The sequence below is a fragment of the Cebus imitator genome, unplaced genomic scaffold (assembly GCF_001604975.1).
Source record: "Cebus imitator isolate Cc_AM_T3 unplaced genomic scaffold, Cebus_imitator-1.0 Scaffold101, whole genome shotgun sequence".
Taxonomy (NCBI): Eukaryota; Metazoa; Chordata; class Mammalia; order Primates; family Cebidae; genus Cebus; species Cebus imitator.
Window position 1 is genome coordinate 3,470,858 of NW_016107416.1, and position 24,199 is coordinate 3,495,056.

Below are 24,199 nucleotides of genomic sequence, written 5' to 3' on the forward strand. Positions count from 1 at the left end.
TCCTGCCTCAGCCTCCTGAGTAGCTGGGATTACAGGCACGCGCCACCATGCCCAGCTAATTTTTTGTATTTTTAGTAGAGATGGGGTTTCGCCATTTTGACCAGGATAGTCTCGATCTCTTGACCTCGTGATCTACCCGCCTCGGCCTCCCAAAGTGCTGGGATTACAGGCGTGAGCCACCGTGCCCGGCCTTACAATAGGCCTTTTATACGTGAATTATCTTATTTAATCTTTTCAATAATATTGAGAAGTAGATGCCATTACCTGGAGGACATTGGGTGGAGCCACAGGTCAACAACAAGCATGTCTTCACGCCAGGATGCAAATCCAGTTAACTTGGATTTCAAAATTTTTGCTTTAGTGTAGTGATAAAGATTATCACTGGCTTCAAATCCTGGCACTACCACCTGCTATGGGTGATTGGATAAGTCACCTTAACTTTCAATGCTTTGGTTTCCTTCTTTATAAAATGGGAAAAATGACAACTCCTGTCTTGTAGGATTGTTATAAGACTTGAAAGAAACAAAACTTGACATCTGAACAATTTCTGCAGCACCACAGTACTTCTGAAACCATAGTTGTGGTGTCATTCTAAAATTCTCCCTCCACTCACTGAATGTGGCCTAGTCTCATAGAGACCTTGCCTTCATAGCTGCAATACCTTAGTTTAGACCAGGGGTTGGCAAACCAGGGCCCACAGGCCAAACCCAGACTTCACCTATTTTCGTAAATGAAATTTTATTGGAGGGCACACACACCCATTTGTTTACATATAATAGATGGCTGCTTTCATTCTAAAATGACAGAGGTGAGTAGTGGCAACAGAGACCATTATTGTTGGCAAATCATAATATATTTACTATTTTGCCCCCTACAGAAAGTTTTCCAAATCCTGGTGCCTAGGATATTCCAATAGTCTTCTTCCCAGTTCTCCTGGTTACATTTGTCCCTGAACCTATCCTCCCCATCCCTTAAATTTCCCCAAAATGCGAACTCAGTCACACCAATTTGCTCCTTATGTTTCATTGGCTCTTGCTGCTAAGAGTGCCAGCTTGCGCCTTCCGCCCATCCCCAGACAAGCTTGTTCTTTGACCATAATGAGCTTTTCATGCCATTTCCAACTTTTGCGCATGCTGTTCTTCTTGTCTGAATCTCCACCCTTTTCCCTGTCCTCAATAATAAGTTCAAGCTTTTCTCCCTCTGAGAAGTCCTTTCTGACTTCCATAGGCTGAACCACTGGCTTCTGCTCCTCTACATAACACATCAATTCTAGCATTGATCTCACTGTAACATGATTGTGCGTTTGGCTGTCTGTCCTTGCCACTACTGTGTGTTCCTCTTGAGGGCAGGAACATTTGTTTTTCCCTTTTAGAAAATCTCTGGTGCCCAGTCTGGCATTAGTAAGTGCCCATTAGGTTGCTATTGTTTGTCAGCATTTGAGCTTGGGTTTAAAGGTTTCTATAAGGTGTAGTGGAGTATAGAAAACAAGCAGGTCAGAAGAGGCTTCCTGGAGGAGGTGACAGCTGAGCTAAGTCCCGGAGGATAAAATAAGATAATAGGAGAAATAAGGCAGTAGGAACAGCATGGGTAAAGGTGATGAGACCTGAAAGTGGCATGTGGAAGGAAAGAGAAATGCAGGAAGAGGGGGCATGGGAGGGAATGCTGGGGGACAGGCCAAAGAGGGAGGAATTTGGTGAGTATTCTTCAGAGACTCCTTTGCTGTGCTGAGGTGTGGACAATGGGAAAGCATGGACGGGCTGGAGTTAGGCAAGTGCCATATTCCCTTCTGCAACTGTCTGTTTGCATGTCAGCCTTCTAGAAACTCCTTAAGGCATCAACTATGTTTTTGTCTTGTCATCAATCAATCCTAAGTGTACACAATTCCTGGCATATGATAGGCTCTCCATAAATGTTTCTTTCTTTATTAAAATGCATGAAAACTCTCCAGATTTAAGGATGGTCCTCAATGTTTCAAATTCTTTTTGTTAGATCATTGATCCTGTCTACAGCTGTCGCAAATTTAAGAACTCTGGTTGTAGTTAACCTTCAATTTTGAATTTTCTGCTTGAAAAATTTCTATGAGGAAAAAAAGCCTATCCTCTTATGGAAGGCTCTAATCTCTTAATCATTTTGGTAGACTTTTCTTTGGATCTTCTTCAACGTTTTGTCTCTGTTAAGGCTTTTAAGAATATCTGAATTCTTTCCTTCTGCAAAACCAGAGGAACATTTTTTTTCTGCCTATTTTCAGTTTATTCCTTGTGATTTTGGTATTTTCTCTTAACCAAATACTAAATGGAGTTAGGAGAAATAAACTTATTTGTAAAGCATGTCAAGGGACCATTAGAAGGATGGTGCCTCACAGATAGAATACAGTTTTTATTAATGATGCCTACATATAAATCCTGCCATTAGCTCAAGGGCTCAGAAAGCTAGCAGCCTAGCAGTTCAGGATATGTCAATGAAATGAATTGGGTGGTTAAGGATGCCCAGAAGATTGAATAAAATTGGGATTTAGGAGGACCCTTGTACTCCAGGAAATTCTCCAAGTCTCCTCTTAGTTATCCAGACCCTCAGAGTGAACATGAAGCTCCAGTTTCAAATTGAGTACATTTTCCATCCATGGATTGACTTGTTTTGCTCAGTTGAGTGCTTGAAGTTGTCTTGTCGACGTAACAGCTAACCTACGGCTTCCTTTCTCGTAAAACCAAAACAAAAAGGCTTTCTATTCAAGTGCCTTCTGTGTGTGCACATGTGTAATACATACCCGGGATCAAAGCTGTCTATATAAAGTCCTTGATTCTGTGTGGGTTCAAACAGATTTCAAAGCTTCAGGATCCTGAAAGGTTTCGCTCTACTTCCTCAAGACCTGAACACCGCTCCCATAAAGCCATGGCTTGCCTTGGATTTCAGAGGCACAAGGCTCAGCTGGATCTGGCTCCCAGGACCTGGCCCTGCAAGCTCCTGTTTTCTCTTCTCTTCATCCCTGTCTTCTCCAACGGTGAGTGAGACTTTTGGATCATGAAGATGGAGGAGGTGTTTCTCCCACCTGGGTTTCATTTCTTTCAGCAGTCAAGGGCAGTGATTTATAGCAAAGCCAGAAATTAAAGGTAAAACTCCAGTCTGGCTTGGCTGGCTTTGTATTCCAGGGCCAGCAGGGAACAGTTGGGCAGCAGCAAATAAGCAAAGACACAGCTCAGAGCAGAGTGCCAGGTATTTAGCAAGGACTTCATGAATTCATGAGAGTTGGTTTAGGAGACACAGGCAATTTCAGACCCTTCTATGCGACTGGAAGTGATTAAGAGGAAAAGGATATCCACAGTCCTGAATACATTTGAGCTGGGTTTCAGGATGAGCTCACAAGTTCCTTTTTTTTTTTTTTTTCAAACCAAACCAAACTAAATAAAAAAAACCTAAAAAACAACAATTGACTTTCAGCAAATCCTGGGAAGAGTTTCTTTCCCATACAATTCAAGGTTTTAAGGTCCTTGGATTCATATGCTTTATAAACGAATTAGCCAGCTTGTTTAAAATTTAGGGAAATCGTGGGAAGAATGGCTTCTTTACTCAATTCAAGATTTTAAGGTTCTCTTAATCAATTCTACAAACTAATGAGTCAATTATTTAAAAACAAAAGTTTGAAATTGCCAAAAAAAAAGGAGGAAGGAGGAAAGAAAGTCTGTTTGGCATATGACAGTTAATTATTGCCTGACCTACATGTGGGCTTCAGATGCAGCTCCTCAGTTTTCAGCTCTTCAGAGACTGATACCAGGTTTGTTACATGGCTTAAAATGATGAGCACTTCCATTGAATGTCAATCTTATCTCTCTCTAGACTTTCTTGATTAAGAAACCAATGTGGTTTGTATGAAGTAGGTGCTCAAAAGATATTTGACGATTTAATTTCTACTGGAGAAGAAATATTCACATGTTTTCTTATTTTTACATGTTTTAAATATGTAAAGATTAAATAATACTCAGGACTATTTAAATTTACAAGTTTTAAATATGTAAAGATTAAATAAATACTCTTAGAAGTATTTAAATTTCCTAAAATAAATTTATCTTAGCCAGTAACCAGGACCCTCTCATGACAGATACTGGAAAGCTGAGTGTGACCACATTTAGTGGTGATAAGTGTGAACTTGGCTGGGGAGAGGGCAGGACATTTAGGATTTTTAAAGCTTAGAGTCAATACAATAAAGATTATTGAGTGTCCACTTGGGTGGGATATAATCATTGCTCGCAGGAGTTCATGAACCACAAGTAAAAGAGTAGGGAGATATGATTAATTCACAAATAACTTTAATACAGGGCAGAAGGTAATGAAGTACTGCAGTGGAGTTATCACAGTGCTATGGATGATCAGAGGGCATCTCTGATAGGCAGAGGCAAGGGTTAGGGAAGGAGACTATAGTCTAGCTAGCCACGGCTGCTGGAATAGACATGCCAATGGCTGCTGCCAAACTGTTTTCTCTTCTGAGGATGGATGTCCAGTACAGGCAGCTTGGCAGAAGAGACTAGTGTGTCTAATATAGGGTAATTTTTATAAGCAGAAAAGTGTGACCTAGAAATTCTGCTGGAGTGACAGATTGGAATTGGAATCTGGAGGACTCATTGAATGTTATTTATTTAGTTCGTTTTTGCAATCAGTGTTAGTAAAGTGTCAAAGGGGTTGAGCAGGTGAGTGACATCATGCAACACAAGTTTTGGGTTTCACTTGTCAGATTGACTGGAGAGGGGCCAGGTTAGTTACAGGAAGATAATTTGGCACACAGCCACTGTTTTTGAATTGATGCAAGCCTCTCTGCATGGATAGCTCATCTTTATGCTGTAGAACCCAGTGGGAAGAGAGAACAAAGGAGCATGGGAGTGTTCAAGTGAAGGAGAAAGAAAGGGCAGAAAGGCGGCAGTGGTGTCAGGGGAAGCCCAAGGGAGTTAACAGCAGGGTTGCCTCAACCTGGAGAGGAAACGACCCGGTGCCCTCGGCTCTGTGGCTTCCTTCATCTAACAACATCTTCCACTCTACAACAATGCCAAGGAAGGTGGAGGCTGGTACAGTGCTTCAAGACACAGCTACTTCTGGGTGCTAAGCTCAATAAATAGGCAGAGGTTTTTGACATATGCTTGGAGAGATAAAGCAAGATTCTGTACTTCAAGCTTCAGAATTTCCCCTACCACTCATAGTTCCGGAACTATATAGTTCCTATTGTTCTGTCATAACCTTCAAACACCAGTTGATATCATCTCATCTCACTGTCTCTTACTGTATGTGAGAAAAATGAAGGACATGAGGGAAGTGTGACTTGCCCCAAGTCACATATTTCATGGTTGATCCAGGTCTTTTGTTTGTCATATCAGTGTTCTTCCTGCCACAACTATCTTGAAGAATCCATTTCCCAGTAAGAAAACATCTTTATGGAGAGTAGCTGGAAAACAGTTGAGAGAGGGAGGGGAGGCTGGGGGTGTGGGTAGGGTGTGGATAGGGGAAGGGATAGGTGATGGATTTGTTGAAGAGGGAGAGAAGGGCATGGGGGTGAAGCTAGAAGGCTAAAGGGCTTGCCTGGGCTTGGCCACAGAGAAGCATGAGTTAACTGAATTCCCTTTGGCTTTTCCATGCTAGCAATGCACGTGGCCCAGCCTGCTGTGGTGCTAGCCAGCAGCCGAGGCATCGCCAGCTTTGTGTGTGAGTATGCGTCTCCAGGCAAAGCCACTGAGATCCGGGTGACAGTGCTTCGGCAGACTGACAGCCAGGTGACTGAAGTCTGTGCAGGAACATACATAATGGGGAATGAGTTGACCTTCCTGGATGATTCCATCTGCACGGGCACCTTCAGTGGAAATAAAGTGAACCTCACCATCCAAGGACTGAGGGCCATGGACATGGGGCTCTACATCTGCAAGGTGGAGCTCATGTACCCGCCGCCATACTACATGAGCGTAGGCAACGGAACCCAGATTTATGTAATTGGTGAGCAAAGCCATTTCACTGAGTTGACACCTGCTGCATTGCTGTCTTCTATGTGTAAAAACGGTTTTGTTCCTTAATTTCAGGTGGTTTATTTTTAGGACAGTGGAAATTCTCTTTAAGAGCTTACTACCACACGATAGCCTTGCTTGTTATGGGTGGCAACCTTAAGAGCATTCTGACTATACAATAAAATGATTTGGGGAAGTTGGGGCGCTAGCTCTGGAGTGCTAACCATCATGGCGTTTGACCTGTGCTTTTGAGATGATGTGCTGCTCCTGGGGAAGAAATCTCAGATAGCCAAACCTATTGGTGGGCTACCCATGCAGTTTTGGGGTGGTCCTCAAGGCCTGGAAGCTCTAACTTTCTTTTTTCACCAATGTGAGGGAGTAGAGCCTCAGAGTTGAAAACTGTCTCAGGGAGGCTCTGCTTTGTTTTCTGTTCCAGATCCAGAACCGTGCCCAGATTCTGACTTCCTCCTCTGGATCCTTGCAGCAGTTAGTTCGGGGTTGTTTTTTTATAGCTTTCTCCTCACAGCTGTTTCTTTGAGCAAAATGGTGAGTGTGATGTCAACAGTGGACCATTTCTGATGGGGATACCTTTAGCGGTATCAACTGACCAAATGATGGTGCTGAGTTTAGTGTTCTTGAGATGAGGCAATAAATGAAGAGGAAGAAGGCCAGTGATAAAGAACACACTAGAACCGTAGGCATTGGCCTTTGAGGTTTCAGAATGACTAATATTTTAGATGAATTTGTTTGATATCGAATGTTCGTGTGCTTCTGAGCAGGGTTTCAATTTGAGTAACCATTGCAACAACATGGGGCAGCTGTTTTGCTCTTTGTCTTCATGACAATTGTACTTAAGCTAACAGCCCTGAAACACGAGATTAGGTTGGGCAGAATGCTGCTAGAGAGGACTGCCCGGATAGTCTTTACTCTCCTTCTTCATGTCCCTCTCCATCACCTGGGAATCATCTCTTGGTGCCACTCTGGTGCCTTCCTTGTCCAAGCTGTAGCTGCTCACATAACACATATCCCTATTATCCAGTTTGCTTGACTGGGAAGGCTTGCCTTCCCCTTCAGCCAGGAAATGAAAGTCCCAGTTTCTATTTACTACAGGTGTTGGAGGTGGAAGAGGTGAAGTATGGAATCAGGCCTCCTGCCAGGATTTCTTTTTGACAGTCCCTTTCAGGCACCTCTGCCTGAGGCTGGCTTTGCCATTACAAATTCAGCATTCTCCCTCCCTCCCTTCTTCTCTTCGTCTTCCTTCTTCTCGCTCTTTCTCTCTTTCTGTTTCTCACTCTCTGTCTCTTACACACACACACAAAGATACACTCTATTCCAACATCCTTTACCCAACCTGACAGACATGTCCTTTGCTGTAGGTTCAGCAGTGGAGATGAAAAACACAGCTCTCAAACGGGAAAACTAAAGCTTCTTACCTTATCAGGCTTGTTCCCTTGCAGACCAGATCAGTCGATTACCATAGGCTTTCTGGGTGTTCTTTGTGAAGCTTTCTCAAAGCCACTTTTCCCTAACTTCCGGTCAAGGCAAATTATTGCCATTTAACATCAAAATCAGTTATTCATGTAAAATAAATGTTAATAGCTGAATCAAGAAAATCTCCTGAGGTTTATAATTTTCTATGCTGTGAACATTCATTTTTAACCCAATATGTGTTGAGTTCTACTATGGTTAGAAGCGGTTTCTGTATTCCTCAACAGTAATTACTGTTTCTTTTTGTGTTTGACAGCTAAAGAAAAGAAGCCCTCTTACAACAGGGGTCTATGTGAAAATGCCCCCAACAGAGCCAGAATGTGAAAAGCAATTTCAGCCTTATTTTATTCCCATCAATTGAGAAACCATTATAAAGAAGAGAGGCCATATTTCAATTTCCAAGAGCTGAGCCAATTCTAACTTTTTTGTATATTTGGGGGGAGTTCATCTCTCTTTAATATAAAGCTGGATGCAGAACCCAAATTACATGTACTACAATTTAAAGCAAAGGAGCAGAGAGACAGAGCTGGGATATTTCTGTCACATCAGCTCCACTTTTAGTGAAAGCATCACTTGGGATTAATATGGGGATGCAGCATTATGATGTGGGGTCAAGGAATTAAGTTAGGGAATGGCATAGTCCAAAGAAAGAAGAGGCAGGAACTGAGGGAGAGGACTGTATTGTACACACCTTATATTTACATGTGAGACGTTTATGGCTAAAATAATCTTTTCAAGTTAAATGTATAATTATATTATGGCTTCAAAAATACTCACATGGCTATGTTTTAGTCAGTGATGCCAAAGGTTGTATTTCGTATGTATACACATATATTTTGAATTTGATAGTATTGTGCATGGAGCCACATATGTTTTTGTGTATTTGTTAATGGTTTGAATATAAACACTATATGGCAGTGTCTTTCCACCATGGGTCTCAGGGAAGTTTTGCAGAGGAGCTCAGGACACTAATACGCGAGGTAGAATATAAGGTCATTTGCTAACTGGCTTGGAAACTGGATGAGGCCATAGCAGTGCTTGATTGCACGGAATTATGCTGAGTTGGCGTTGACATGTGCTTTGGGGCTTTTCCACCAGTTCCTTTCAATGGTTTGCAAGGAAGCTACAGCTGGTGGTATTTGAGTTGACCTGAGACACTGTCTTGAAGACAATGGCTCACTCCAGGAGACCTGTAGCTATAACCTTCTAGGAAGCTCCAGTTTGATGGCCCCAATTCTTATAAACATGTGGTTAATGCCATGGACAGAAGAAAGCAGCAGGTGGCAGAATGGGGTGCATGAAGGTTTCTGAAAACCAACACTGCTGGTGTTTTTAACTCAATATTTTCCATGAAAATGCAACAACATGTATAATATTTTTAATTAAATAAAAATCTGTGGTGGTCGTTTTTCAGAGTTGTCTTTATCATCCTTACATTTGAGTATTGTGTCTAAATTTTTGATTCATTCATTCAGTAGTTGGTGGAGTCTCCAATATTAGAAATACTGGAAACAAATTGAAAAACCACAAATAATTGTTTTGAAAAATAATGCTTCTTGGGTCAGCTTTGCACCAGCCCATTACCTGCGAGTCATTCTTGGAAGGTATCCATCCTCTTTCTTTTGATTTCTTCACCACTATATGGGATATAATGTGGGTTAACACAGACATAGCAGTCCTTTACAAATCACAGGGCATGCTGCTTAACATAGGTTCTTCACCTCCTCTTTCTTACCCACTTTTTTCTCAGCTCAACTCTCACAGGCATTGTAGTTGTCATGGCAACTCCAATGTTGCCAACTGGGCCCCTTGCTGCCATTTTGATCTGCCTTCTTGACAAGTAGAGCTTTTCCTTGTGGCTTCCAAATGAACTATTTTGCAAATGTGGGGAAAACACACCTGTGTCCTATGTTACTATCAGCTGGCAGACCTGGGCCTGGCACACTAAGCCTTCTGTAATTCTTGGTTAACCAATGTATAGCCTCAGCCCGCTTGGTTTCCTATTTTTGACCTCCACATCCTGTTATTGTCTGTGCAATGATTCTCAGTGTGGTCAGGGACCCCCTGTAGCCAAATTCACTGGGTCACTTACTAAAACACTAATTCATGTACTTACTCCGAGATACATTGAATCAGAATCTTTGAGTGGTGGGGTCAGGAGTTTGCATTTCCAAAAACCTTCCCAGTGCTTCTTATACCCACCAAGTTTCCAGAATCACTCCTTAGGTAACTTTCTCTGTCTGTGTCTCTTCCTCTGTCTCTCCCCCTTGCTTATTTTCTTGGTTGCTCTTGCTCTCTTTCTCTCTGTCTTTCTTTCCTCAGCAAGTGCTAAAACACACACAAAACAGCACATAGTAAGCATTTCATAAGGGGTTGTTAAATAAAAATGAATAGGTCTTTCAAAGTAAGGTAAATATTATTATCTAGAATGAACTCCTTTTACGTGGAAGACTGTGCTTCTTGCTCTCTAGGCCTTTGGATGGCAGCCATGAAGAAAAACACTAACCAGGGGCCTCAGTGGATAGTATGTCCATGCCACTAAATGATATTCATTTAGTATATAATTTCTACTCCTCTAACCATCTTTAGAGAGATGATTCTTTTTCATAGTTGTTGGGTAGATCTAAGTGACAGAGAGTGCCTTAAGTAAGTGATGCCCCCCAGGTACTTTTCAGACGCCCTTAGATAATGGATTACTTTATCTAAGCTTAATATTTCCACTGCTATTGCCTAAAGTTCTACCATTTGCTGTTCGCTGAGGTAAGCCTTGCCCTCTTCATTCAGTCTCAATCTTATAAAAATAAAATCCCCTTTAGCTCAAAAAAGCTTCCCCTATGGAAGATTGACCTGGGGTTCCGCTGAAAAGGGTGAAAGCAAATATGAGTGCATCTGGGCACCAGATGAAAGCCTCTTCTAATCCCATGTAATTTATGAGAGGAGATCCTATGTCTGCAGTACTCAGAGAGGTGCACTGACCCCAAGTCAGAGGACCAACTGTCTCATGGCATTCCAAACTTTATCACCATCTCTGTCTCTGGGGTCAGGGTCCTGGGGCAGTTCAAAGGCCGAATAATCCATGAATCTAAAAGGGGCTTGGCCTACCTTGCAGGGGGATCCTGGGCACTGTGACCCTCCTCCTTGGAACCACTTGTCCCAGGCAAGAAAATGCGGATGACAGGGGAGCCAGATAGAGCTGCCAGGGGCTGCATTGTCAGCCCCTCCTCCAACATGGCTCTGAGCACATGCCTCTGCTCATCTCCCTTCCTTCAGCATGGTACCCTCATTCCTGAGACTTCCCATTTACTCATTTCTCACCTCCAAATATTGTAATCCTTCATTCTCACACGCATCAAGACTAATCCCAAATTTTGCCTCCACAATCAGATTTGCTGACACTTTAAGCTCATGTGGATTTCTCCCCTTTTGTTTCATAGCTATAGTTGGTTTCATCTCTAATAATTTCAAGCATGCATGTCTTTCCTGCCTAGTTAGATCAGGAACTTCTCCAAGACAGGGATACTCACAACTTTAGGCACACAGTAGATGCTCAAATAAATGTATTGAGGAATTGGGGAACTAGGACCTCCAGGACTATAGGAAGAACGACTGTCTTCCATATGGAACCCATCTGTATTTTCTCGGGGAGTCCCAGCTTAATCTCCTTCCCATTTGATTGACAGAACTACGTGCAGGTCTACTCATCTTTCGGCTCAAACCTTAAAGACTCTGGACTGTGAGCTCCAGCTGCCGACTGTGCCCCACACGTTGTACTTTTATCTCAGTCCAGTCTTACTTCTAATCTTTTTCTTTCTTTGGTGAATTCGGATTTTTATTCTTTTTCTCTTTTGAATCATTGGTTGTTGCTAAAATTGACTATATTTTTATACCCAGTCTAAGCCTTCTTCCGTATCAGCAGTTAATACACAGTTCATTTAATTTAGTTGGCACTGAACTTGTGACACACTGATGTCACTGTGTTGTTAACTGGAGCAAAACAAGTTAAGAGGTTCAAGACTTTACAAATCAAGTTATTGTTTTGGAAGGTCTCAAAGCAAAGGAGAACATGGCTTTCTCGAAAAATTATTCCCATTGCCTCACTTGTATTTTGCACCTGTTAGAGCCATGACTCAGGCTCTATAGAGACCTTGTTTTATTTCATATACATTTTTTTCTCATCTCAGGTCATTTTTTTCTGTTTAGTCCAGAAACATGAAGCATCCTATGGGTAAAAAGGGAGGAAAACTTTACTTTTTCTTCTTTTATGTTTCTTGGCTACATGCTGGGATAGGGGTTTATAGTAAGTTTGCCAGATTCAACCAAAAAACCCCACAAAACCAAGAAAACAGGATGCTCTGTATTTTATCTGACAACACTATCTGCAGGAAAGTTTATGCTTCTAATGCAGTCTGAATAAAAAGCGTACTAGAGGCCAGGTGTGGTGGCTCATGTCTGTAATTCCTTGGGAGGCTAAAAGTGGGCAGATTATGTGAGGTGAGGAGTTTGAGAGCAGCCTGGCCAACATGGTGAAACCCCAAGTCTACCAAAAATACAAAAATTAGCGAGGTGCGATGGCAGCCGCCTGTAGTTCCAGCTACTCGGGAGGCTGAGACAGGAGAGTCGCTTGAACTGGGAGGCAGAGGTTGCAGTGAGCAAGATTGTGCCACTGCACTCCAGCGTGGGTGACTGGGCAAGACTCCATCTCAAAATAAAATAAAATAAAATAAAATAAAATAAAATAAAATAAAAGTGTACTAGAGACCCCTCTTCAGAAGTTTCTGAGCAAGAACAGCCTGAGACTGTGACCACTGTTCCAATTGTAACACAATCTCCTGTTCCCACTCCCAGGCACATCTGGGATTGATGCTATGTTACTGGAGGCTAATGGGACCTGCAGAAGAGGTAGCTATTTCTCTTCTAAGCAATTTTCTTAGAGGAAGTTAACCACCATGATGTGTATGGCAAGGAACCTGACATTCAGACCCTCTTGGAAATCTGCTTTCATGGGCACACTGTATGTTCTTACATTTATTTCATACAATAATTATCTGAAGCATTTGGAAAAAGTGCAGATTGAGGTGCCTCTGACCCAGAACTTCTCACTTATAAAATCTAAGGCAGGTCCTGGGGATTTTAATTCCTCAGAGAGCCTTTATGCCATACTTTCGGAAGCTCTGGTCTCACTCAGGGTTCTACCATTTCAGATGATTAGGACTAGAAAAGGGATACTGGAAATGATCCTCAGATTTTAGAAGAATGTAAGGCTCAGAAACATTAGGGACCTTGTCCAAGGTCCTAGGGTGAGGCAGGATTTGAACTAGGCTAAGAAGTCTTATCTCCAGGTTTTCACATCAGGACTCTGCAGCGGGGTGGCACTGTGCACCTTTCTGACCAGGGGCTATCCTTTCCAGGGTCCTTCTGGGACTTCCCTGTGACCATTCCAGGCCACCCACAGAAAACCTGCTCTTCTACCCACCTCCATCCCAAGTGCTCCTGTGACACCTTGGTGTGAGTATTACCACTGTTGCTGCCCCAGTGGTGGCTCCATCTTTTCTCTTTCTCCTGCAATTTTCCAGGAGACTTAGCAAAAGCATCTCAGGTGACCCAGCCCGTTCTTAGCAATCCTACAGAAGAATGCTGCCGGGGGCCAACACAAAGCAAAACACTGCCAAAAAACAGCCTGTCAAGAAAGCGTGTAGTACACCAAGAAAGCTCCTACATGCTGCTAGAAGTCAGGGAACAACCCATGGAGATGACATGTGCCCTTTTAAACACACACAATGAAGTTACCATAGCAACCAACAGTGTTTCAGAAACATGATGTTAGTCACAAGTAATATTATCTATTTGAACGAAAAGAGGAGGCTTTCTCTGATATTGTAAGAAATGTATTTCAGGGGGAGACTGCAAATTTTAGAAGATAACACAGATAGCTTCTCATGAGCAGCACTTTCCTGAAGGACATCACCTTTTTCTTCCTGCTTCTACCTTGTCGTGTTAGTCCGTGCAGCACGCATCCCTCTGGCAGTTTTCTTCTTCACCTTATTGAAAATGAGTTTTTCTGGCTGAGAGTGCTGGCTCACACACGTAATCCTAGCTCTTTAGGTAGGTGAGGTGGGTGGATCTCTTGAGGTCAGGAGTTTGAGACCAGCCTGGCCAACATCGTGAAACCCTGTCTCTACTAAAAAAAAAAAAAAAAAAAGAAAAAAATTAGCTGGGCACAGTGGTAGGCACCTGTAATCCCAACTACTCAAGAGGCAGAGGCAGGAGAATTGCTTGAACCTGGGAGGCAGAGGTTGCAATGAGCTGAGATCGTGCCACTGCACTCCAGCTTGGGCAACAGAGTGAGACTCTGTCTCAAAAAAGAAAAAAAAAAAAAAGAAAAGGAGTGTTTCTTTCCTTCTTTATAGTTAGTTTGCAACCCAACGTAGCCTCTAGTCTCCTGTGAGCCCCTTTTTGCCCCTGGCATTATGGCAAAGCAAAGCAGAATGTTAAGGATAGGAAACACGGATTTGTAAATGAAGACTAGCCCAGTAATCCTTTCCTATTGAGGAAGCCAATTCACTAAGATACGGTTCATGAATTCCTTGTCCTAAATGAAGGGGGAAAGGAAACCAACTCATGAAGCTTCAAATACTACACACATGGACGTACATTAGCTAAAGCAATTCCCACAATAATCCTGTGGAAGCGGTTCTGCCATTGTCTCCATTTTACACATGAGGATAAGGTTCAGAAAGGTTTAATTACTCGCCCAAAGCCATATAGCTAGAAAGTGGCAGAATCAGGATTAGGATAGAGGTTTAATTCCAAAGCCCTTGTTCTTTTCCAGTGACCATATCTGACTTCCGGAATTACTTGCAAAATGAAAAGAGGAAAATGGAAGGTGAATGGGGATTGAAGTATTGAAGAAGTAAACCATGTGTCACGGAATATAGATGGGTGTTGATATCAGCAAATATTCTTTTGGACAAGTGTTTGAAAAAGCTTTCTGAAGGTGCTTATTTTGAGATCATCACCAGCAGCAGCTCTCTCCAGTAACCAGTGAGGAAAACAGGAAGTTGAAGACATTTAAAGATGGACCACTGGCTCCAATTCACAGTTTTAGCAGTAGCTAGCTGCTTTCCCATTTACTGGCGCTGAAGTCAGTGCTGCAATGTTGCTGGCCAGCATGTCTTTCTGGCCCTAAGGTATTACATGTTCTCTCATACTGATGCTTGGCTCAGAGATAGGGGAAAATGGAAACCATTAACACAGCCAGCGAGAAGCTCTGATCTTCGTGACACCTGCAGCATGTTCCTCGCGAAGAGTGTGATTCTCCACTTGAAACAGGCTGGAGATATAGGAAGTAATAACCAATGGAAGTCAGTGGGAGTTACCTTGCATGCGTATCTGTATCTGTGAACCTTGGAATGGGGCTAGTTTCTATAAGGGTAACAACCAGCCTGGAGCAGAAGGTGAGGGTGGGGTGTCAGGGGTGAAGAGGAGGGAGGGTCCCTGAGTTGAGGTTGAGGGACGCTGGGAAAAGGCAATGAATCCCTCTGAGTTAAAAAAAAAAAAAAAGGCAAAAGCAGACTCCAGAGGCCTGAAGATGCCCCCAAATGCCAAATTTAGTGAACTGGTGTACTGTGAATAAAGTTGCAGAGCTGGGTCCAATGCCACAGCCCACATAGAAGATTGAGAGAAGCTCCAGGCAGAAGCAAGGAACTAGTCCGACGAGGCTGTGATGGAGGCAGCTATGCAGAAGTAATTTCTACCAGAAGCTGAAGAGTAGGAATATCTGGGGTCAAAACACAAAAGACTTTCCCTACTGAGAATGGAAGTTAAAAGTAATGATTCCACTCTGGATCAGTGTAGGTGGAGGCAGGTGGTGTGTGGTGTGTGGACAGATACTGAGCAGGGATGAAAGCTGATTATGGAGGGGCAGTATCTTGAAGCATCACAAAGGAACCCCTGAGTGCTATAAGCCTGGGTGGGTGTGGAGCTGAGTAGCATGGACTGCACTTGTGTCCACTCGAGTGTTGATTGTGTTTGTAATTTGTGCCTGAGAAGACATGATTCAAAGATGGCATGAAAGCTGTGTGTAAGGTGTGAAAGGGTGTCATATGAAAGAGGGATTAGATTTCTTTGTGGGCTTCCTGGAGCACTCTGCGCTGGTGTTCCACAGAAGCACATGATGAAAGAGGTGGGTTAGCATTATTTTTCCTTCCTGTATTGGAAGGGTTGGATTCAGAGTGAGAGAGAGGGCATTGGATCCTGTTGTACTGCAGACTGGCCTGGGGCAGGCCTGCTGGATCCTTACTAACAGCAGCTGGTGGGTAAAGGAAGACATCAGAGGACCTGGTGGGGCATGGGCTGGGGAACTGGACCCGCTTGAATAACTGGTTCCTGCTGGGCAGGTGACATTCTTATGGCCTGCATCTGAGACTTGTGATGGGTTCAGGCTCCATTCAGGCAGGCGTCACTGTCCACAGAGACCTACCTTGGCAGGTGGGTGCCACAGCAGGAAACAATGTGGTAGGAGATGCCCATTACCAGATGGCTGTTGACCTTCTGGTGGGTCCATCAGTTCACATTAGGATATCTGCCAACATTTGGAAGTATCCCATGCTTAAGGGGAGGCTAGGCGGGGTATCATGGGGAATTGGAATGCTGGATCAGTAAACTGAGGCCAACAACTAGTTAAAACCCATAAACTGGGGAGGACTACCTCTTAGAGGCTGTGACGGTTAATACTGAGTGTCAACTTGATTGGATTGAAGGATACAAAGTGTTGATCCTGGGAGTGTCTGTGAGGGTGTTGCCAAAGGAAATCAACATTAGAGTCAGTGGGCTGGGAAAGGCAGACCGGTGGGCACAGTCTAATCAGCTGCCAGCATGGCTAGAATATAAGCAGGCAGAAAAACTTGAAAAGAAGAACTGGCCTAGCCTCCCAGTCTCCATTTTTCTCCCATGCTGGGTACTTCTTGCCCTTGAACACCGGACTTCAAGTTCTTCAGTTTTGGAACTCAGACTGGCTCTCTTTGCTCCTCAGCCTACAGATGGCCTATTATAGGACCTTGTGATCCTGTGAGTTAATACTTAACAAATGTGAGTTAATACTTAATATCATGTGGGTTAATACTTAATAAACTCCCATATATATATAATAATGAAGCATACTAGAATATATATTATGTATTCCATTAGTTCTGTCCCTCTAGAGAACCCTGACTAATACAGATACCTTGCCTGAAGATATTCCCATAGGCTGGATCACTGATCTCAGTTGTGTCCTGAAAATTCTTTTCAACCCAGTTCTCTAGGGAACAATGGATCATCATCACAGTTGGCACTCAAGGTGTCATTGAGAACTCCAGAGAGTTTTTTTTTTTTTAAAGATATTGCAGCTGATTTTTATTTTTATTATTACTTTTTTATTATACTTTAAGTTCTGGGGTACATGTGCAGATTGTGCAGGATTGTTACATAGGTATACACATACCATGGTGGTTTGCTGCATCTATCCCCCCCATCACCTACATTAGGCATTTCTCTTCATGTTATCCCTCCTCAATCCCCCCACCCTGCTCTCCCTCCCCTAGCCTCCCCACCCGCCAATAGGCCCCAGTAAGTGATGTTCCCTTTCCCGTGTCCTTGTGGAGAACTCCAGAGATTTTAAGCTATCTCCTGCCTTTTCTAAGACCCAGCTCACATGTCCCCCTCTTCTGTAAAGCCTTCCTGAACCCTCACACACGGTTGCTGTCACTTCATTTGGTCCTTTAATCTTTTAGCTCTTACCACTCTGAGGTATCAACCTTTGTTTATGGCCTTGTCTCTTCTCGAGATTGAGCTCACGGTGGGCAATGAGAGAGTGCTTATGATATTTGTCTACCCAAACCTTTAAAAAGGAAGATATTATTTCTATTTTTGGAAAATAATTTGCCCCAGATCTCATCGTAGTAAGTGGTAGAGATGGATTTGAATTCAAGACAGTCTGATTTCAAACCCTGTACTCTTTTCCTTAAATCTTGCACTCAGCGTTGTACCCTTCAACACTGGCACAGGCTCAGGTGGCAGGAGAACAAGGCTGCATTTTTGAGCAAGACGGACATATAAGGAATTTCATGGTTGCTTTAGGAGTATAGTTCTCCTGCTATACCTTCAGATATTTCCATCTTCTAGGCTGCACACCTTGGCTCATGTCTGTAATCCCAGCACTTTGGGAGACCGAGGCAGGACGATCACTTGAGCTCAGGACTTTGAGGTCAGCCTGGGCAACATGGCCAAACTCTGTCTCTATGAAAAATATAAAACTTAGCTAGATGTGTGGCCATGTGCCAGCAACTCAGAAGGCTGAGGTGGGAGGATCCCTTGAGCCCAGGAGGTTGGGGCTGCAGTGAGCCATGATTGTGCCACTGCACTCCAGCCTGGGTGACAGACTGAGACCCTGTCTCAAAAAGATAAAAAAAATTCCATCTTCTGTGGTGCATTATATACACTGGGATCAAACTGGTCTTGATGAATCTGACTTTTGACAACCATCCTAACACTATTGCCTTTATTCAGTTGCAGCTGAACTATTTCTAACTTGGCTGCCTAACCTATGAACTGTTTCAAATCAGATGTCTTTTTTGTCTAGTGAAACTGAGAGAATTATTTTATAATCATACTCTCTGGAAAAAAAAATAGTGAATGGAAATGTTTAATAAAAAAGAATGTGTTAGAAACAGAATTTTAAGTCACTAATTGGAAAACATGCGGCAAAATCTTTATCCACTAGCCTACAGTATTCCGCGGCCATCTGTGGAAATTTATAGGTATTAAATTAGATACAGGCTGTTTTTTCTGTTTGTAGAACGTAACAGAAACCTAATTGAAAACCACATAACAACATCATAAAACCAAATGTGATGCCTATTCCCTTCAACATAAAAATGTGTACACAAGTGAAGAAAATTACTTTGGTCCTTGAACAAAAAGAACTCCAATCATATTTTTATTAAATATTGCACATTTCTAAGAGAGAGATAGTTAAAGTAAACGTAATCATCTGTCTTAGAGTCTAAATTATATTCAAGAGTGATTGTAATAAGGATAAATGTTTAGCATACAAGATTAGATTTACTTTGCTTATATTCTGCTGTTTGAGTGTTTTCCTGTGCATAGATTTACAAGTCTATGTTTGATGCTTTTTTTTTTTTTTTTTTNTTTTTTGAGAAACAGTTTCACTTTGTCACCCAGGCGGGAGTGCAACTTGCCAGTTTCAAGTGATTTTCTTGCCTCAGCTTCCCAAGTAGCTGTGATTACAGGCGCACACCACCACACCAGGATAATTTTTGTATTTTTGGAAGAGATGGGGTTTCACCATGTTGACCAGGTTGGTCTCAAGCTGATCACTGATCTCGAGTGATCTGCCTGCCTCAGCCTCCCAAAGTGCTGGGATTACAGGTGTAAGCCACCATGACCAGCCTATGTTTAGTTCTTTAAAAATTACTAGTCGCTGGCCTTACCCCAAGAATCTAGAAAATGAGAGCAGAAGAATTGCTTCATTTGACAAAAGAGCATATAATACTTCATGGGCTGAGGAAAGAAGATTGGGCAAGGTGACCCTCTGGGATCCTGTTGGATGAGGTACCAGATATGTGAATTGGAACTCTGTCCCTGAGAACACTTCTGTGAAGCTCTGGAAAGACAATTGTCAAGGGCAAGGGAACTCGTCATTCTTCCTTGGAGAACTAGGAGTCCTGGGTTCTGCTTTTGGCTCTGCCCCAGCAGGTCTGCCATTACCTGGAGCTGTTTCCAGGTTAGGCGCTGTTTAATAATCACCTTGGTCTCTTCCCTGATTGTTCCAGCCCAAGCTGAACTCCCCACCCCAGACTTATTCGCTGCTGTCTTGTAATGATGCAAAATGTGACTGTGTAACTCTGATAATTAAGTTTTAGTGCATTAATGTTACTGTCTCCCTAAATATATACTGAATTCCCCAAAGGACTTTGTTTTTTTTTTTTTTACTTTAGAGAGGCAGTGTAGAGTAGTGGTTAAAGCATGTCCTTTCAGCAAAAGGATTGGGGCTTGTCCTGCTCAATGCTCTATGCCTCAGTTTCCTCATCTGTAAAATAAGGTTGCAGGTTAAATGAGTTACTATATATGAAGTGCTTAGAATGTGCCTGACACAGGGTAAATACTATACAATGTATTGATATATGTGGTAAGTACATTACTATAGTATATTTTTATTATTTCTTTTTGACACCTCATAGTATTTGGTACAGTGCTGGACATAGGATTGTTCTACCTTTTTCCTACTTGCCTTCATTTCTTTTACTTTTTCTTTAATTCTCTTCAGTAAAAATTTGTTAGGCAAATAAGAGCATGTGTAATGAGATGGATCCTGGTGAAAACGGAGGTTAGGTGGTTGAATTAACCATATCTGTTAGCTGTTCTCCCTTTGCTCCTCTAAATCTATTCTCTAGTCTTTTTTTTTTTTTTTTTTTTTTCAGACAGAGTTTTGTTTTTTTTTTTTTTTTTTTTTTTCAGACAGAGTTTTGCTCTTGTTGCCCAGGTTGGAGTACAGTGGTGCGATCTCAGCTCACTGCAACCTCTGCCTCCTGGGTTCAAGCGATTCTCCTGTCTCAGCCTCCTAAGTAGCTGGGATTACAGGCACCTGCCACTACACCTGGCTGATTTTTCATATTTTTAATAGAGACAGGGTTTCACCATGTTGGCTAGGCTGTTCTCGACCTCCTGACCTCAGGTGATCTGTCCGCCTTTGCCTCCCAAAGTGCTGGGATTACAGGCGAAAGCCACCGTGTCAGGCCTTGATTCTCTATTCTATCCCTGCTCAGTTCTATGTGCAGGGGAGTTGGCCTGAACAGGCCACGTCCCTTGCCTGCCCTGCCCTATGGAAATTCACCCCCAGAAGGCACCAGCAAGAGACGGGAGAGTGCACAGAAGAGTGGTTGGGGTATTTCTCACATTCATCCCTGCTTTGACACAGCATCCAGGACAGTAGTTGTGTCCTTTCTTGGCTACACCTTGAATCGGGCAGCCCATCCTACCTTCCTGCTCTCGCTGGGCTCTGGTGGCTATTTCCCAGTTTTATCTTAGACCTTGTACAAGTAAGGAGTTTCTGCTGGTGCAGGTTGCTGGGGGCAGGGAGGGGAATCTTAGCATCCATTGTTTTGCCTTAATCCCGTCCACTCCTCTATAAGTAGTTTTTTTAATTCACATTTCTTCAGTCGAATCATCTGAGACAAATTCCGTTTTGTGCCAAGAGCTTAACCGAGATATTGCATATTCCTGGAATGTCCTTTTATGCCTCTGGATCTCCATTTCCTCCTCTAGCGCAGACGGGGGTTGGTCAGAATCACTGTCTCCAAGGTTTCTTCTAGGCCTGAGAGGCTACTGGGCTATCATTAGAATTTAGAGTGACTTTATGACAAACTGCAGAGGTTTTCAGTTACAAACAAGATGAATTCCAATCAAGAGCAAGTGTGGAGAAGTGCGCTTTGTGAAGAAAAGCAAATTACAGAAATACCAGGTGCTGAATGCCTGGCTGTGTGCCAGTACATCAGCAAAAGACCCAGGGATGAATAGCAGCACATGATGCTGCTTGGAATGGGTGCATCTGGGTATACTAAGCAAGGTGTGATCTGTAGGAAGTGCAAAGCAGTCCCCTGGAAATGCTTGTCGCTGTGCACACCAGGCCTGGATGCCGCCATTTGATTCAGCTCAGTAACTTAAAAGAAGGGAATTTAAGAGAAAGAAACCTAAAGTTAGATTGGAATTGGAAAATGGCTTTTAGAAGGGTCAATTTTTTCTTTCCTTCCTTCTCACCTCCTTTCCTTGAGAGCCTGAAAACAGATTTAAGCAGTCCTCATTCATATGAAGGAACACCTTGAGTCCCTGTGTCTTGGAAATGAACTATCTTGAGCAAGTTTCATCTTGGTTAATCACACATGTAATCGTGGACATAAATTACAATGGTCAGTAATTTTTATGTTGTTAATGGGTTTGTCATTGGGGGTATTGAGGGGTCTTAAAAACATTTTTTTTCACTTTGCCCATTTTTTCCACTGTGATGGCTTAGACACTGAGGAGTGACTAGCATAGAACAGGTTTTCACTGAATATCTCTAGTGGAAAGAGTTCCTGATTAGTTAAAAGATGGCCATTGGAATAATTGTTCTACATTTTGATGTTAAACTCTTTCAATTAGGTAATACAGGACTGAGTAGAGTGCTTATTTCTAAAGCATGCTTTTTAAAGTAGCTACCTTGGTTTCACAAGAAGAAATTGTAAAAGTAACAAGGTCTGGAGAAGAAATACATCTTGGTAGCAAATAAAAATGGCTAGCTCTGAGTCTCAGCCCCATCGCCAATTAATTGCCAGTTTCATGCAAGTCATTTAATTTCCTGGGTTTGAATTTTCTCACTACCTTCCATTTGAAGAACACATTTCTGTTTTAAAGGCATGTTCATGTATATTGCTGAAATGTAGTAGTCAAAGGAAATGGTAGTTCCTTTGGTTATCATAACTGTCCTAGACCTATGTAGTGCCAGGCTGATCATGATTTATAGACAAGAGGGTCAAGGCTTAGGGATGTTAATTAACTTGGTTAAGAAATAGAGTTGTATGAGGATGTTTTTACTCATTCAATCTATTTTCAGCTTCATTTTATTGTGATACGATCTCTGTGATATATTTAGTAAGGAACATAAATGTTAATAGAATCATTGTCTTGTAAGTTTTGAAATGAGCAAGTAAAATTATTCAACACAGACTGTGTTCCTAGTTCTTTCTTGCTAGAATGTGAATTTTCATTACTGAATGAAAGGCAAATTATTTGATTTTGTAATAGATGCCCTTCCTTCCCCGCTCCACACAAACCACAGTTTTGCTCTCTGGAAAGAACTCAATATATAAGCTCCACAACAAGTTAAGACTTGAGATGACACATTTAGACAGTCAGAATGGTTTGGTGAGGTATGCTAATCAAGAGAGGAAAGGAGCACAATTCATTTCTGAATTGGTTATCAAATTCTTCTTGTAAGTGACACGATTGAAACTACCAATTGGCTCTGCAACCTGCTGAGTCCATATTTCTACATCTGTGAAAGCTCAGCAAATGAGACCTTCTCAGCAAAGCAAGAGAGTTTCACCAGCAAGAAATTTCGTGAGGTGTCGTACCCTGTGGCCAACCATTTCTCAAGAGACCTCTTTCTGTTTCACCTGTTGAATTACATTATGATTGACAGGCAGCTTCACTCATTACTCAGATTTCCTTCATGTTATCTCTTTGGCAAATCTGGTCACCACAATACTTTTTGAAAAACACAGTCATGTTATTAGTATGAAATCATTCAACACTAGAGCTTGTTGGGACTCAAGGGGTCCCCTTTCCCAAGAGCAGCTATTCAGTTTTCCCATGTTTAACCCTTATCAGGTGGGCCCCAAAACCCTTCATCTCTGTTGAAATATTTTATAAAAGATTCTTCCCAATTGCATTCTATGTTGCCATTCAGAATCATAGGCTCCCCACACTACAAAATGATGCCTTGAATCAGAAGTTGTACTAAAAATTATAACCAAGAAGCTCCATTTAAGTGGCAGGATTTCTTTAGCCATTTTTAGCATTGTAAGAAGGACAGAAGCATTACTCTGTCTTTCTTAGTAAGAAAGGGAAGAGGCATCTCATGAAGGCCTATCAGTGTTTAAGCAATGTGGAGTCGAAGCTCATCCACTTAGATTCAACCTTGAGATAGTCTTCTACTTTTTGAAGTCTTCTATAAAGTCTCTATAGATGTCTTCTTCTATAAAGATGTTTTGAGGAGTATAATGTGTTTAATATATGTGCAGGGGGCAAAGGTCATTGAGAAAAAAATGATATGTGTTTATTTTTTTTTTCTTTTGGGTGTTTCCTTTCCTCCCAGACATTATGTCTGTTTCAAACACACACTCCTAGTAACAGAATAGCTACAGCTACGTGAATAAACACATTGTCCAGCTGAAAGAGCACTATTCAGACTGCTGAAAACAGAGCCAAATTAAACAATAGGTGCATAGAACGGGTAAAATGGCATTTTGCCACTTAATGAATTATAAGAAACAGATGTAAGTTGTTTAAAATGACACATAGCCTGAACATGGTCCATTTATCATGAATTTGCAAAAGGACTTTAGATTCATGATTTAGGGAATAGTCACTAATTGATTTATGTATATACATGCATTTGATGATCCTGTCATATGATTTCATGGCTTTTCTCATGCAAAGACCCACTTATTATTGGAGATACTTAATGCTTTTGCTGGGCTGGGGTTGAGAAAATTAAAAATTTAGATATCCACTTTTTACACATAATATTATTCTCCTTACCTGGGATTTCCTGACTGCTTTCTTAGAACATGGTGGAGTGGGGGCTGCTTGTACATTAGAAATTATTATTAATAATTATAAACTCCCTGAAGTCAAGTCTCTGCCTTATGTTCTGCTGTCTCTCCTATAGTACTTAGTGCAGTGCCAACAGACCAAGCACTTCAATATGCTTAATAAGAACATGCTGTACAACCATATTCTTGGTAACATCTTCCCCTGCAGAAGCTCGAACAGAATCTGATCATCTACCTCCACATAGCCATCAAGTAATGGCAGGTTTGGGGCTGGGAAGCATGGAGAAGAAGCAAAGGCATGAGATGTTGTGATGAGGAAGAGACGAACCAAGGCAGAGGCTAGTAAGGTGAGGAACGTTGAAAGGA

At 42.1% G+C, this 24,199-nt stretch overlaps 1 protein-coding gene across 4 annotated transcripts in view; it reads left to right on the plus strand.

Annotated features, from left to right (window-relative positions):
* Positions 1 to 8,207, plus strand: part of CTLA4 (cytotoxic T-lymphocyte associated protein 4) — a 19,344-nt gene extending 11,137 nt beyond the window's left edge. For 2 of the 4 annotated variants that reach the window (XM_037741486.1, XM_037741487.1), the window contains 4 exons: positions 2,818 to 2,998; positions 5,620 to 5,967; positions 6,412 to 6,521; positions 7,720 to 8,207. In XM_037741486.1, coding sequence (XP_037597414.1) covers positions 2,890 to 2,998; positions 5,620 to 5,967; positions 6,412 to 6,521; positions 7,720 to 7,824 — 672 coding nt within the window. In that variant the 5' untranslated portion in view covers positions 2,818 to 2,889 and the 3' untranslated portion in view covers positions 7,825 to 8,207. Of the gene's footprint in view, positions 1 to 220; positions 2,999 to 5,619; positions 5,968 to 6,411; positions 6,522 to 7,719 lie in introns of those variants that run through there. The other 2 variants (XM_017536870.2, XM_017536872.2) reach the window with 2 other exon arrangements.
* Positions 8,208 to 24,199: the final 15,992 nt, after the last annotated feature.